General features: G+C 54.0%; 1 protein-coding gene across 6 annotated transcripts in view; it reads right to left on the bottom strand.

Annotated features, from left to right (window-relative positions):
• Nucleotides 1-10,814, bottom strand: part of slc2a11b (solute carrier family 2 member 11b) — a 57,268-nt gene extending 46,454 nt beyond the window's left edge. For 2 of the 6 annotated variants that reach the window (XM_078226934.1, XM_078226936.1), the window contains exon 1: nucleotides 10,690-10,813. In XM_078226934.1, the coding sequence (XP_078083060.1) occupies nucleotides 10,690-10,743 (54 nt within the window). In that variant the 5' untranslated portion in view covers nucleotides 10,744-10,813. The other 4 variants (XM_078226937.1, XM_078226938.1, XM_078226935.1 and 1 more) reach the window with 4 other exon arrangements.
• Between the last annotated feature and the right edge of the window lie 2,641 nt (nucleotides 10,815-13,455).

Raw genomic sequence — 13,455 nt, 5'->3', positions numbered from 1 at the left:
CAACATGTCTGAGCACCAGTGCCTTAGGAGTCTCGCCAGTTTAAGGCAGGTCGCTGCTGGTACCTGTAGCCTCCTGAAACAAGGCTGCCTTCCCAATGCAGCAGGTGGGTATGCTTCATCAGTATCACTGCAGGGTCACCCCTATCGTCACCCCCCCTCCATTCCTCCCCAACCAATCTCTGCCTCTCTCCAAGGTTCTAGGCCGGAATGGTACGACCATTCACGCCAGCAGAATTTTCCCATCAGGCTGCAGTGAATGGAGATTTGGATGGGCGCTGAATTCGCCCGACTCACTGCAGGGGGAGCGTGGTGTGAACAGCTGGTAAGATCACACCCATTGTCTTCTTCGGCAAGGAGAGAAAGCAGAGAGCTAAATGTGCGAGGAATGGATTGTGTGGAAAGGAGGGGTGACAGGGTGACGGCGAGGCACGGGCACACAGACAAAGGTATGTGCTGGCTGCTCTGATGGGGATTCGAGGCGATGCCTGGACAGAGGGATGAGTGGAGTGCGGGATGTGGCTGTCTGAGGAGTGCTGAGCTGGGGAAAGTCAGAGGAGTTTTTAATCCTGCGATGGGGGTCTCACACCTGCTGGAGAGTCAGTAGGAACTCTGTGTCACCTCCTTTGGGGAAGGTCCACCGTTTTGTGTCAATCAGGTACTGATTGTGGCCGGCAGCCTGGACAGTCCTAGAAGCTCCAGTGCACCCACCACAGGCCCAGGATCAGTGAGGGACCCCAGCTCCAGGGGCAAGATCCCTTTTCCAATAGAGACCTCCCCCTCTAGCACTGAATGACAATGAAGGACCCCTTTGAGAGGCTGAAAGCAAAGGTGACATGCCCCCCATACCCCCATCCATGATGCCACCCCACCCCCACCTGTGGCTATGTTGAGTGTCACTTTAAAGGTCTCAATTGGCCACAGGAGAGAAAGGCAATTGGTGAACTTTCCCATCTTGGGCTTAATCAGGGCAGAGGCAGGAAGGCTCCCCACCTGGCACCATCCTGCCTAATTAAATGCCCCCTCCTCCTCCAAACATGCCTTGGCGATGGACATTAAATTCTGCCCAGGGTGTGAGGCCTGGCACTTGAAAGTGCTGTGCCATCTACACCTTCTGATGTCCTAAAACATCTTGGGCCAGATAACAGGTTAAAGGGACCCATGCTGCTCTTCCACATTTACTTGGCCTCTCCTATGTACATGTGAGCAATTGGTCTCTCCCTCTCATCCTTGGCAAAGAGCACCGGGCAAATACTTGGCAGATGCAGTATTACAAGGATAAGTGTGAAGTAATCAACTTCAGAAGGGGAAATGGAATAGCAGAGTATTATTTCATAGAAATCATAGAAACCCTACAGTGCAGAAGGAGGCCATTCGGCCCATCGAGTCTGCACAAACCACAATCCCACCCAGGCCCTAACCCCACATATTTTGCCCGCTAATCCCTCTAACCTACGCATCCCAGGACTCTAAGGGGCAATTTTTTAAACCTGGCCAATCAACCTAACCCGCACATCTTTGGACTGTGGGAGGAAACCGGAGCACCCGGAGGAAACCCACGCAGACACGAGGAGAATGTGCAAACTCCACACAGACAGTGACCCGAGCCGGGAATCGAACCCGGGACCCTGGAGCTGTGAAGCAGCAGTGCTAACCACTGTGCTACCGTGCCGCCCAATGGTGATAGATTGTCTCAATGGTGATAGATTGGGAAATACTCACCTGGGTGTCCTGGTACACCAGTGATTGAAAGCAAACATTCAGGTACAGCAAACAGTTAAGAAGGCAAATGGTATGTTGATCTTTATTACAAGAGGACGTGAGTACAGGAGAAAGAATGTCGAAATGCAGCTGAACATGGCCTTGGCAAGATCACAAATGAAGTATTGTGTGCAATTTGTCTCCTTATCTAAGAAACGACATACTTGCCATAGAGGGAGTGCAGTGAAAGTTCACCAGGTTGATTCCTCGGATGGCAGGAATGTCATATGAGGAGTGATTGGGCCGTCTGGGTCTGTATTCACTGGAATTTGGAAAAATGAGAGAGGATCTCTTTGAAATGCATAAAATTCTGACAGTGCACGGCGGCATGGTAGCACAGTGGTTAGCACCGCTGCTTCACAGCTCCAGGGACCTGGGTTCGATTCCCGGCTTGGGTCACTGTCTGAGTGGAGTTTGCACATTCTCCTCGTGTCTGCGTGGGTTTCCTCCGGGTGCTCCGGTTTCCTTCCACAGTCCAAAGATGTGCGGGTTAGGTTGATTGGCCAGGTTAAAAATTGCCCCTTAGTGTCCTGAGATGCATAAGCTAGAGGGATTAGCGGGTAAATATGTAGGGATAAGAGGGTAGGGCCTGGGGTGGGATTGTGGTCGGTGCAGACTTGATGGGCCAAATGGCCTCTTTCTGCACTGTAGGGTTTCTATGATTTCTATGCTGGACAGACTGAATGTTTTGAACAAGGGGTCAGAGTCTCAGGGAGTGTGATTTACTGTGGGTCTGTGGGGTGGTATGGGGAGTGTGTGTGGCTGAGGGGTCTGTTTGGGGGGGTATGGGGAGTGTGTGTGGCTGGGGGATCTGTTTGGGGGGGGTATGAGGAGCGTGTGTGGCTGGGGGGTCTGTTTGGGGGGGGTATGGGGAGCGTGTGTGGCTGGGGGGTCTGTTTGGGGGGGGTATGGGGAGTGTGTGTGGCTGGGGGGTCTGTGTGGGGGGGGTCTGGGGAATGTGTGTTGCTGGGGGTGTGTGGAGGGGAATGGGAAGTGTGTGTTGCTGGGGGACCATGGGGGGGGGTATGGGGAGTGGGTGTTGCTGGGGGTCTGTGGGGTGGGGAGTGTGTGTTGCTGGGGGTGTGTGTGGGGGTATGGGAGTGTGTGTTGCTGGGGGTATCTGCGGGGGTATGGGGAGTGTGTGTTGCTGGGGTGTGTGGAGGAGCATGGGGAGTGAATCATAGAATCATAGAAACCCTACAGTGTAGAAAGAGGCCATTCAGCCCATCAAGTCTGCACCGACCACAATCCCACCCAGGCCCTACCCCCATATTCTTACATATTTACCCGCTAATCCCTCCAATCTATGCGGGGGCGGGGTATGGGGAATGTGCGTTGCTGGGGGACTGTGTGGGGGCGGGGTATGGGGAGTGTGTGTTGCTGGGGGACTGTGTGGGGGCGGGGTATGGGGAGTGTGTGTTACTGGCGGGTGTGTGGGAGGGGGTATGGGGAGTTTGGGTTATGGGGGGACTGTGTGTGGGGGAAGGGGTGAAGGGGAGTGTGTGTTGCTGGGTATATGTGGTGGGGAGTATGGGGAGTGTGTGTTGCGGGGAGACTGTGTGAGGGGGGTATGGGGAGTGTGTGTTGTTGAGGGCCTGTGTGTGGGGGGTACGGGGAGTGTGTGTTGCTGGGGGTGGGTGGGGGGGTATGGGAAGTGTGTGTTGCTGGGGGATGGTGGGTGGGGTATGGGGAGAGTGTGTTGCTGGGGGTGTGTGGGTGGTATGGGTAGTGTGAGTTGCTGAGGGACTGTGTGGGAGGGGGGTATGGGGTGGCGTGTTGCTGGGGGATTGTGTGTGGGGTATGGGGAGTGTGTGTTGCTGGGGGACTGCGTGGGGATGTGGTCTGGGGAGTGTGTGCTGCTGGGGGACTGTGTGGGGGGGTTTGGGGAATGTGTGTTGCTGGGGGACTGTGTCAGGGGGTTATGGAGAATGTGCGTTGCTGGGGGGTGTGTGGGCGGTCTGGGGAGTGTGTGCTGCTGGGGGACTGTGTGGGGGGATATGGGGCATCTGTGTTGCTGGGGGACTGTGTGGGGATGTGGTCTGGTGAGCGTGTGCTGCTGGGGGACTGTGTGGGGATGTGGTCTGGTGAGCGTGGGCTGCTGGGGGACTGTGTGGGGGGGTTTGGAGAATGTGTGTTGCTGGGGGGTGTGTGGGTGGTATGGGGAGTGTGTGTTGCTGGGGGTGTGTGGGCGGTCTGGGGTGTGTGTGTTGCTGGGCGGTTATGGGGGGAGTTGGGGAGAGTGTGTTGCTGGGGACTGTGTGGGTATGTGCTCTGGGGAGTGTGTGTTGCTGGGGGTGTTTTGGGGGTGGTGTTATGGGGAGTCTGTGTTGCCAGGGGACTGTGTGGGGGGTCAGAATGGGGAGTGTGTATTTCTGGGGGTCTGTGGGGGGTATGGGGAGTGTGTGTTGCTGGGAGTCTGTGGGGGTAGTATGTGTGTTGCTGGGGGTGTGTGGGGGGTATGGGGAGTATGTGTTGCCAGGGGCCTGTGGTGAGATATGGGGTTGTGTGTTGCTGGGGTTGTGTGGGGGGAATGGGGAGTGTGTGTTGCCGGGGGTGTGTGTGGGGGTATGGGAGTGTGTGTTGCTGGGGGTATCTGCGGGGGTATGGGGAGTGTGTGTTGCTGGGGTGTGTGGAGGAGCATGGGGAGTGAATCCTAGAATCATAGAAACCCTACAATATAGAAAGAGGCCATTCAGCCCATCAAGTCTGCACCGACCACAATCCCACCCAGGCCCTACCCCCATATCCCTACATATTTACCCACTAATCCCTCCAATCTACGCATCTCAGGACACTAAGGACAATTTTTTTTTTAGCATGGCCAATCAACCTAACACGCACATCTTTGGAATGTGGGAGGAAACCGGAGCACCCGGGGGAAACCCACGCAGACACGAGGAGAATGTGCAAACTCCACACAGACAGTGACCCAAACCGGGAATTGAACTTAGGTCCCTGGAGCTGTGAAGCAGCAGTGCTAACCACTGTGCTACCGTGCCGCCCAAAGGAGTGTGTGTTGCTGGGGGTCTGTGGGAGGCATGGGGAGTGTATGTTGCTGGGGTCTGTGGGGGGGGGGGGGGGGGGGGGAGTATGGGGATTGTGTGCTGCTGGGAGACTGTGGGGGTATGGGGAGTGTGTGTTGCTGGAGGACTGTGTGTGGGGGGGGGGCAGTATGGGGAGTGTGTATGGCTGGGGGACTGTGTGGGAATGTGGTCTGGGTAGTGTGTGCTGCTGGGGGATTGTGTGTAGGGTATAGGGAGTCTGTGTTGCTGGGGGACTGTGTGGGGATGTGGTCTGGGGAGTGTGTGCTGCTGGGGGTCTGTGTCGGGGGGTATGGGGAGTGTGTGTTGCTGGGGGACTGTGTGGGGGGGTATGGGGAGTGTGTGTTGTTGGGGGTGTGTGGAGGGGGTTTGGGGTGTGTGTGTTGCTGGGGGTCTGTGGTTGGGGTATGGGGAGTGTGTGTTGCTGGGGTGTGTGGGGAGAGTATGGGGAATGTGTGTTGCTGGAGGACTGCTTGTGGGGGTATGGGGAATGTGTGTTGCTGGGGGACTGTGTGGGTGCGGGGTATGGGGAGTGTGTTACTGGGGGGTGTATGGGAGGTGTGTGTTCCTAGGTGTGTGTGGGAGGTGTTATGTGGAGTTTGGGTTACAGGGGGACTGTGTGTGGGGGAAGGGGCGAAGGGGAGTGTGTGTTGCTGGGGGACTGTGTGGGAGGTGGGTATGGGGAGAGTGTGTTGCTGGGGAACTGTGCCGGGGGGAATGGGGAGTGTGTATTGCTGGGTGTATGTGGTGGGGGATATGGGGAGTGTGTGTCGTTGGGGGCCTGTGTGTGGGGGGTATGGGAAGTGTGTGTTGCTGGAGGACTGTGTGGGGGAGTTATGGGGAGTGTGTGTGCGGTATGGGATGTGTGTGTTGCTGGGGGGTTTTGGGGGAGATGGGGAGAGTGTGTTGCTGGGGACTGTGTGGGGAATGGGTATGGGGAGTGTGGGTTACTGGGCGTGTGTGGGGGGGGATATGAGGAGTGTGTGTTGCTGAGGGACTGTGTGGGAGGGGGGTATGGGGTGTGTGTGTTGCTGGGGGACTGTGTGGGGGGCTATGGGGAGTGTGTGTTGCTGGGGGATGTGTGAGGGGAGGGTATGGGGAGTGTGTGTTGCTGGGCGTGTGTGGTGGGGTTATGGGGAGTGTGTGTTGCGGGGGGACAGTATGGGGAGTGTGTATATTGCTAGGGGACTTTGTGGGGGGCTATGGGCAGTGTGTGTTGCTCGGGGTATGTGCGGGGGTATGGGGAATGTGTGTTGCTGGACGACTGTGTTGTGGGGGTATGGAGAGTGTGTGTTGCTGGGGGTCTGTGTGTGCGGGGTATGGGGAATGTGTGTTGCTGGGGGTGTGTGGGGGTGGGGTATGTGGATATTGTGTTGCTGGAGGTCTGTGGGGGGTATGGGGAGTGTGTGTGGCTGGGGGTGTGTGGCGGGGTATGTGGAGTGTGTGTTGCTTAGGGGACTGTGTGTGGGGGGGCAGTATGGGGAGTGTGTGTTCCTGGGGGTGTGTGGGGGGGGTATGGGGGAGTGTGTGTTGCTGGGGGGGTGTGGGTGGGGTATGGGGAGTGTGGGTTGCTGGGGGTGTGTGGGGGTGTATGGGTAGTGTGTGTTGCTGGGGATGTGTGGGGGGTATGGAGAGTGTGTTGCTGGGGGAATGTGGGGGGTTATGTGGGGTGTATGTTGCTGGGGGTCTGTGTTGGGGGGTTATGGAGAGTGTGTTGCTGGGGGGTGTATGGGTGGTATGGGGAGTGTGTGTTGCTGGGGGATTGTGTGGGGAGGTCGTATGGGGAGTGTGTGTTGCTGGGGGTGTGTGGCGTGGGGTATGGGGAGTGTGTGTTGCTGGGGGACTGTGTGTGGGGTGTGGGGAGTGTGTGTTGCTGGGGGACTGTGTGGGGGTGGGGTATGGGGAGTGTGTGCTGCTGGGGGACTGTATGGGGTGAGGTCTGGGGAGTGTGTGTTGCTGGGGGACTGTGTGTGAGTGGGTGTCTGGGGATGTGTGCTGCTGGGGGGTGTATGGGGAGTGTATGTTCTGGGGGTGTGTGGGAGCGGGTATGGGGAGTGTGTGTTCCTGGGGTGTGTGTGGAGGCGGGGGGGGGGGGGGGGGGCGTGTGGGGGGGAGCGGTTTGGGGAGTGTGTGTTGCCGGGGGAATGTGTGTGGGGGAGGGGGTGTGGGGAGTGTGTATTGCTGGGGTGGTATGGGGAGTGTGGGGTGGGTATGCGGTGTGTGTGTTTCTGGTGGACTGTGTGGGGGGGATATGGGGAGTGCGTGTTGCTGGGGGTCTGTTACGGGGGTATGGGGTGTGTATGTCATTGGGGTCTGTCGGGGGGGATGGGGAGTATGCATTGCTGGGGTGTGTGTGTGTGGGGGCATGGGAGGTGTGTGTTGCAGGCGGTCTGTGGGGGGTAATGGGGAGTGTGTGTTGATGGGGGTGTGTGGGGGGGATATGGGGAGTGTGTGTTGCTGGGGGACTGTGTGGGGGGCGGTATGGGGAGTGTGTATTGCTGGGGGACTGTGTGTGGGGTATATGGGGTATGTGTGTTGCTGGGAGACTGTGGGGGCGGCGGGCATGGGGAGTGTGTGTTGCTGGAGGTGTGTGTGGGGGGGTATGGAGAGTGTGTGTTCCTGGGGCACTGTGTGCGTGGTGGGGGTACGGGGAGTGTGTGTTACTGGGGGACTGTGTCGACGGGGTATGGGGAGTGTGTGTTGCTGGGGGTTGTGTGGTGGATATGGGGAGTGTGTGTTGCCGAGGGTGTGTGGGGGCGTATGGGGAGTGAGTGTTTCTGGGGGTGTGTGGGGGGGGGGGTGGTATGGGAAGTGTGTGTTGCTGGGGGTGTGTGGGGGGATATGGGGAGTGGTTGTTGCTGGGGATCTATGGGATGGGGAGTACGTGTTGCTGGGGGGGCTGTGGGGGCATATGGGGTGTGTGTGTTGCTGGGAGTATGTGGGGGGGTATGGGGAGTGAGTGGGGGGGGTTAAGGGGAGTGTGTGTTGCTGGGGGATTGTGTGGGGAGGGTATGGGGAGTGTGTGTTACTGGGGGTGTGTGGGGGGTATGGGAGTGTGTGGGGGGCGGTTATAGGGAGTGTGTGTTGCTGGGGGACTATGTGGGAGGTATGGGGAGTGTGTGTTGCTGGAGGTGTCTGGGGGGTTATGGGGAGTGTGTGTTGCTGGAAGTGTGTGGGGGGGGGTATGGGGAATGTGTGTTGCTGGAAGTGTGTGGGGGGGGTATGGGGAGTGTGTGTTGCTGGAAGTGTGTGGGGGGGGGTATGGGGAGTGTGTGTTGCTGGAAGTGTGTGGGGGGGCTATGGGGAGTGTGTGTTGCTGGAAGTGTGTGGGGGGGGTATGGGGAGTGTGTGTTGCTGGAAGTGTGTGGGGGGGGGTATGGGGAGTGTGTGTTGCTCGAAGTGTGTGGGGGGGGGGGGTATGGGGAGTGTGTGTTGCTGGAAGTGTGTGGGGGGGGGTATGGGGAGTGTGTGTTGCTGGAAGTGTGTGGGGGGGGGGTATGGGGAGTGTGTGTTGCTGGAAGTGTGTGGGGGGGGGGGTATGGGGAGTGTGTGTTGCTGGGGGTGTGTGGGAGGTATGGGGAGTGTGTGTTGCTGGAAGTGTGTGGGGGGGGGTATGGGGAGTGTGTGTTGCTGGAAGTGTGTGGGGGGGGTATGGGGAATGTGTGTTGCTGGGGGTGTGGGGGGAGGGGTATGGTGAGTGGGTGTTGCTGGGGGTGTGTGAGGGGGTATGGGGAATGTGTGTTGCTGGGGGTCTGTGAGTGGGGGGGGGGTCCTCAAAAGGCGGTTCAGGTGCATGGACCAGTCTAGCGGGGCCCTCCAATGTAGCCCCCTGATATCGTCCCACATTGTGGTGGTGTGCTGCACCCTACACAACCTGGTGCATCAGCAAGGAGATGTTTTGGAGGAGGAGGACGTAGAGGCTGACCAGCCGGGCACTACTGGGGAGGAGGCTGGCTCGCAGGAGGAGGAGGAAGAGGAGGACAACAATGAGCAACACCAACCACCCAGGCGTTGGAGGGCTGGCGACAGCAAGGATCAGGCATGCGAGAGAGGCCCTGATCATCATGTGCTCCTCCTCCTCAGCTCCATAATATATAATGTGAACAGTTTGGGTCCTCGCACAGATCCCTGTGCTACCCCAGTAGTCACTGCCTATCCATTGGAAAAAGACCCATTTATTTCAACTCTTTGCTTCCTGTCTACTGACCAGCTTTCTCCATCTCGAGACACTATGTTACATAAAACATTCAGCAACGTCTATTTTGAATTGATCCCAATGGGACTGGGTATCTTTTGATGCTACGTTCCCACACTCCTGCTATGAGAATAAGATCAAATCATCATTGGTACTGGAACGTCCCCTTTTCAAGGGCAATTAGGGATGGGCAAGTAAACACCGACTTTTCCAGGGATTCTCACTTGCCATGAATTAATAAAACACGATCCTATTCCAGTAAAGTCCAGCTTGCTCCATAATTAAAATAATGTGTATACAATGATACCCACTCCATCGTCTTCGGCTAGAAGTCACGCTGTTTTACATTCCTGATTTCCCTGGAGCGAGGTGTCTCTGTCTTCCCAGGCACTCTCATGGGGTTAGGCTTTGCTCAACCTCACCATATACTTTTGTCTATCCCAGCCTCTCCCTCTACCCTAGCCATCTACATCCTAAAGTCAGGCATCTTGCTCAATCCATTTTTTAAAAAAGTCAGACATTGCAGATGTTGTAAGTCCGAAACGGATACAAGAATGATGGAAAGATCCAGCAACATCTGCGGTGAAAAAGACAAATCGAACTTTCATATGTGGGTCTCAACCCATTCATCATTTCCCACTGCCTGACCTGCGCTTAACTTCCTCTGGCAGTGAAGAGCCTCTCCTCACTGAACTCTGCTAATTCTCTGTAGCTAGTACTGTTAGAAGTCAGGTGGGTGGGAGTTAACCCACCTGACGAAGGGACAGCCTGTTCCGAAAGCTAGTGGCTTTTGCTACCAAATAAACCTGTTGGACTTTATAACCTGGTGTTGTTAGCCTTCTTACTGTGTTTACCCCAGTCCAACGCCGGCATCTCCACATCATCGCTAGTACTGTTGGCAGAGAGATCTGGGTGCCGTCGCTCTGGTTCTAACCTTTGTCAAGAGGACACTTCGCAGCCAAAGGCATGGGTTTGACTCTATTCCAAATGTTTAATTGATCGAAGCTTTTACAGCTTCGCGATAAACTACTGCTGTGTAAAACTTACAAATTCTGATATATTGCTTATAAAATAACGGTTGTTATTTTTTAGGATAAACAGACACGACCAACACTCTACAATAATCAAGAGTCCGGCGGACACTTGCACCCTTGGTAAAAGTGAAAAGTCCCCACGAAAGGAGATATCCAGATGTCACTGTGAGCAGCCATGTGGGGAGTTCTTACTATCTAACTCACCCTGACGATGTCCTCTTCACTGCTCTTCAGCAGAGGTTGCCGTTCCATTGCTTCAATCTCTGCGAGCTGTTTCCTCGCCTGCCCAATTCTTCAACACGCCAGAAGCCGGGCACTGTGCCTTCGCCTCGCTATAACCTTCTGCGCATTCTTTATTTATTGTTTATTTCAACAAATTTGAACAGTAACTTTTTTTAGCTCGCCCATCACTGAGATAATCGCGCCATTCATCGCCCGAGCGATTGCACAGCGAGTGGAAAGAGCCCAGCACAATCTGACAGTTATTTGTATAACTGAGTTAGATGACCCCAGCCCATCAAACATAGCACATGTCTCTCCACTCAGAAATATTAGTCAGAACAAAAGAGCTTTGATCAACTTGTTGCAAATACATTCAACTCCGCACGTTCGCCACTTTCTCAATTTATTTTTTTGCCAATAAATGTTGGAGACCCAGTACCTTTCTCCAGTGAAGATGCGGTTCACCTTCACGCAATTTCTCTGCTGTCGCCATTGTCTGGGGATCCAGAAGTTTGATTACATGTTATATATCATACTTTTCACCCCCGCGATGCAAACAACACTCCCCCTGGTCACGATTGGACCTCAGACTGAACAAGCACTTGTCACGCAAACCAAACAGCAACCAATGTGAACTCTCCCAGTGAGAGTCGGCCCAACCTGGTGAGCTGTTAAGAAGCCGCTTTGCATCCTCAGCAGATATTTGACATATTTGCATTGATTTGGCGCCTTCTGTGACCTCAGGTGACGGCATCCCTTGGCAGTGTAGTGACTGGTGTAATGTAGGATAGGTGGCAGACGATATCCAGCCAGCAAACTCCCAGCAAATCTCTGTGTGAAACAGACATATTAGGCACAACAATCTTGCAAATAGTGCAGTGGGATCTATTACCCGAGGCAGCAGACAGGGCTTCAACTGAACCTCTCATCTGAAAGGCAACAGTGTTGAGGTGGCTGCACTCCCTCAGTACCACACTGGAGTGTGGGCCTAGGTCACAGAATCCCAAAGGTGGAGAAGAGGCCATTCGGTCCACCGTATTACTGCTTGTTTGAGACACACATTGGGGACCTGTGATTGCAATTAGCATCCTTCCACCTCCTGACCGATGCTTTCCCTGGAGGGAGTGTATCTCTACACACGATGAGAAAGAAACTTCCCAAACTGTCGAGACTTGTAAGCCAAGACAAAAGACCTGTCCCGGTCAGAGAACTTCTGTAAAATGGTGATGCTGCACTAGTTTCCCAATCAGGGGAGGCGATGGCCTAGTGGTATTATTGCTAAACTATTAATCCAGAAATTCAGCAAATGTTCTGGGGACCCAGGTTCGAATCCCGCCACAGCAGATGGTGGAATTTGAATTCAATAAAAAATATCTGGAATTAAGAGTCTACTGATGACCATTGTCGATTGTCGAAAAAACCCATCTAGTTCACTAATGTCCTTCAGGGAAGGAAATCTGCCGTCCTTTCCAGGTCTGGCTTATATGTTACTCCAGAGCCACAGCAATGTGGTTGACTCTCAACTGCCGTCTGTAATGGCTTCGCAAGCCATTCAGTTTCAAGGACAACTAGGGATGGGCAATAAATGCTGGCCCAGCCAGCAATGCCCATGTCCCATGAATGAATAAAAAAATGACCAGCTACGGTAGAGAAGAGGCCATTTGGTCTGCACCGACTCTCTGATAGAGCATCTTACCAAGGCCCTCTCCCCCCTGCCCTCATCTCTGTAATCCCACACAGTCAGTCCCTGGCCTGGGATTTGAACGCACAGTTCTGACTCCAAGGCAAAAAGATCACCAGTTGATCCATGGCTGAAAGAATACGCTCTTTGAGGGACTAATATCAATAAATTCTTCATATAAGGAGTAAATGGATGTAAGTTATCCCTGGACATGCAAATGCGGATGTTGGCCTTGCCCACATCCCAAGAATGAATTTAAAAAACCCCAAAAGCCAATTTAAACCTCGCTTCCTATGTAGTTAGGGCACTAAACAAGCTCATTTGTTGTCAATCATACACAACCCAAATGCACAAGTGGACACAATATTGATGTCCCCCACGCCATGCGGGAGATCTTCAGCAAGAAGCAGTTAATCTGTCACCATCAATCCAAATAAGCAGAATTTGCAGTCTGCTCCCAGTGGTGTGTTGTTGGCTCTGATCACAGGCAGAGACTTTACGCTCTGTCCCAGAACTACTAATGGTGAGGGAAGGGGAACATGATACAAGCATGAGACACACAATCCATGAGCCTTTGGAGCTGGTCACTTGATTGGGAAACTAGCACAGCATCCCCAGCTTACAGGAGTTCTCTGATCGGGACAGGTCTTTTGTCTTGGTTTCCAAGTCTGGACAGCTTGAGTAGTTTCCTTCTCATCATGTGTAGAGGTATACTCCTTCCAGGGAAAGCATGGGTGAGGAGATGGAAGGATGCTAATTACAATCACAGGTCCCCGATATGTGTCTCAAGCAAGCAGTAAGCTTTTTGCCTATGCATTGGTGGACTGAACACCATTTAAAGATTCTTTTTTTGAAGTGTGTTGTGTCAGATTGCAGCTTGAGTCTCGGGATCACTGCATTGAAGCAGTCCAAACCGTAGTCATTTACTAACCTGAATGCAGAACCAGGAGGAACCTGGTGCTACTTGAAATCGCGGATCCTGCTGCTGCTCACCACCTCCTCTTCCAATCTTCTTCCTTTCCCAGATGTACCACTTTGGTCTAGTCCTGGCATCCCTGCTGGTCAGGATCAGCACAATGCTTTCTGGGAACACTTCCTGACACTCCGTGGCCCTCCACTGATCACTCCTGGGCACCAGTTTCACTGCAGTGATCCTTTCAGGCACAAACTAATTGTTACTTCTTGGAATAACTAAAGGAACAACAAAATTTTCTTTTGCTACAATTGAAGCAGCAACTGCTAACTCTTGCTAGCTTTGACAAAGGGTCATCTGGACTTAAAACATCAGCTCTTTTTTCTCCTTACAGATGTCCTTGTTCCCAAATTTCCCATCCTTGTTCCCAAATCCACCTCAGGACAGCACCTCCTAGCTTTCACTGGACAGTGAAAACGCTGGAAAATCTCAGCAGGTCTGGCAGCATCTGTAAGGAGCAAAAAGAGCTGACGTTTCAACTCCAGATGACTCTTTATCATCTGGACTCAAGGTCAGCTCTTTTCGCTCCTTACAGATGCTGCCAGACCTGC

The sequence above is a fragment of the Mustelus asterias genome, chromosome 13 (genome assembly GCF_964213995.1).
Source record: "Mustelus asterias chromosome 13, sMusAst1.hap1.1, whole genome shotgun sequence".
NCBI classification, from domain to species: domain Eukaryota; kingdom Metazoa; phylum Chordata; class Chondrichthyes; order Carcharhiniformes; family Triakidae; genus Mustelus; species Mustelus asterias.
This window is presented reverse-complemented; position numbering and strand designations above follow the sequence as displayed.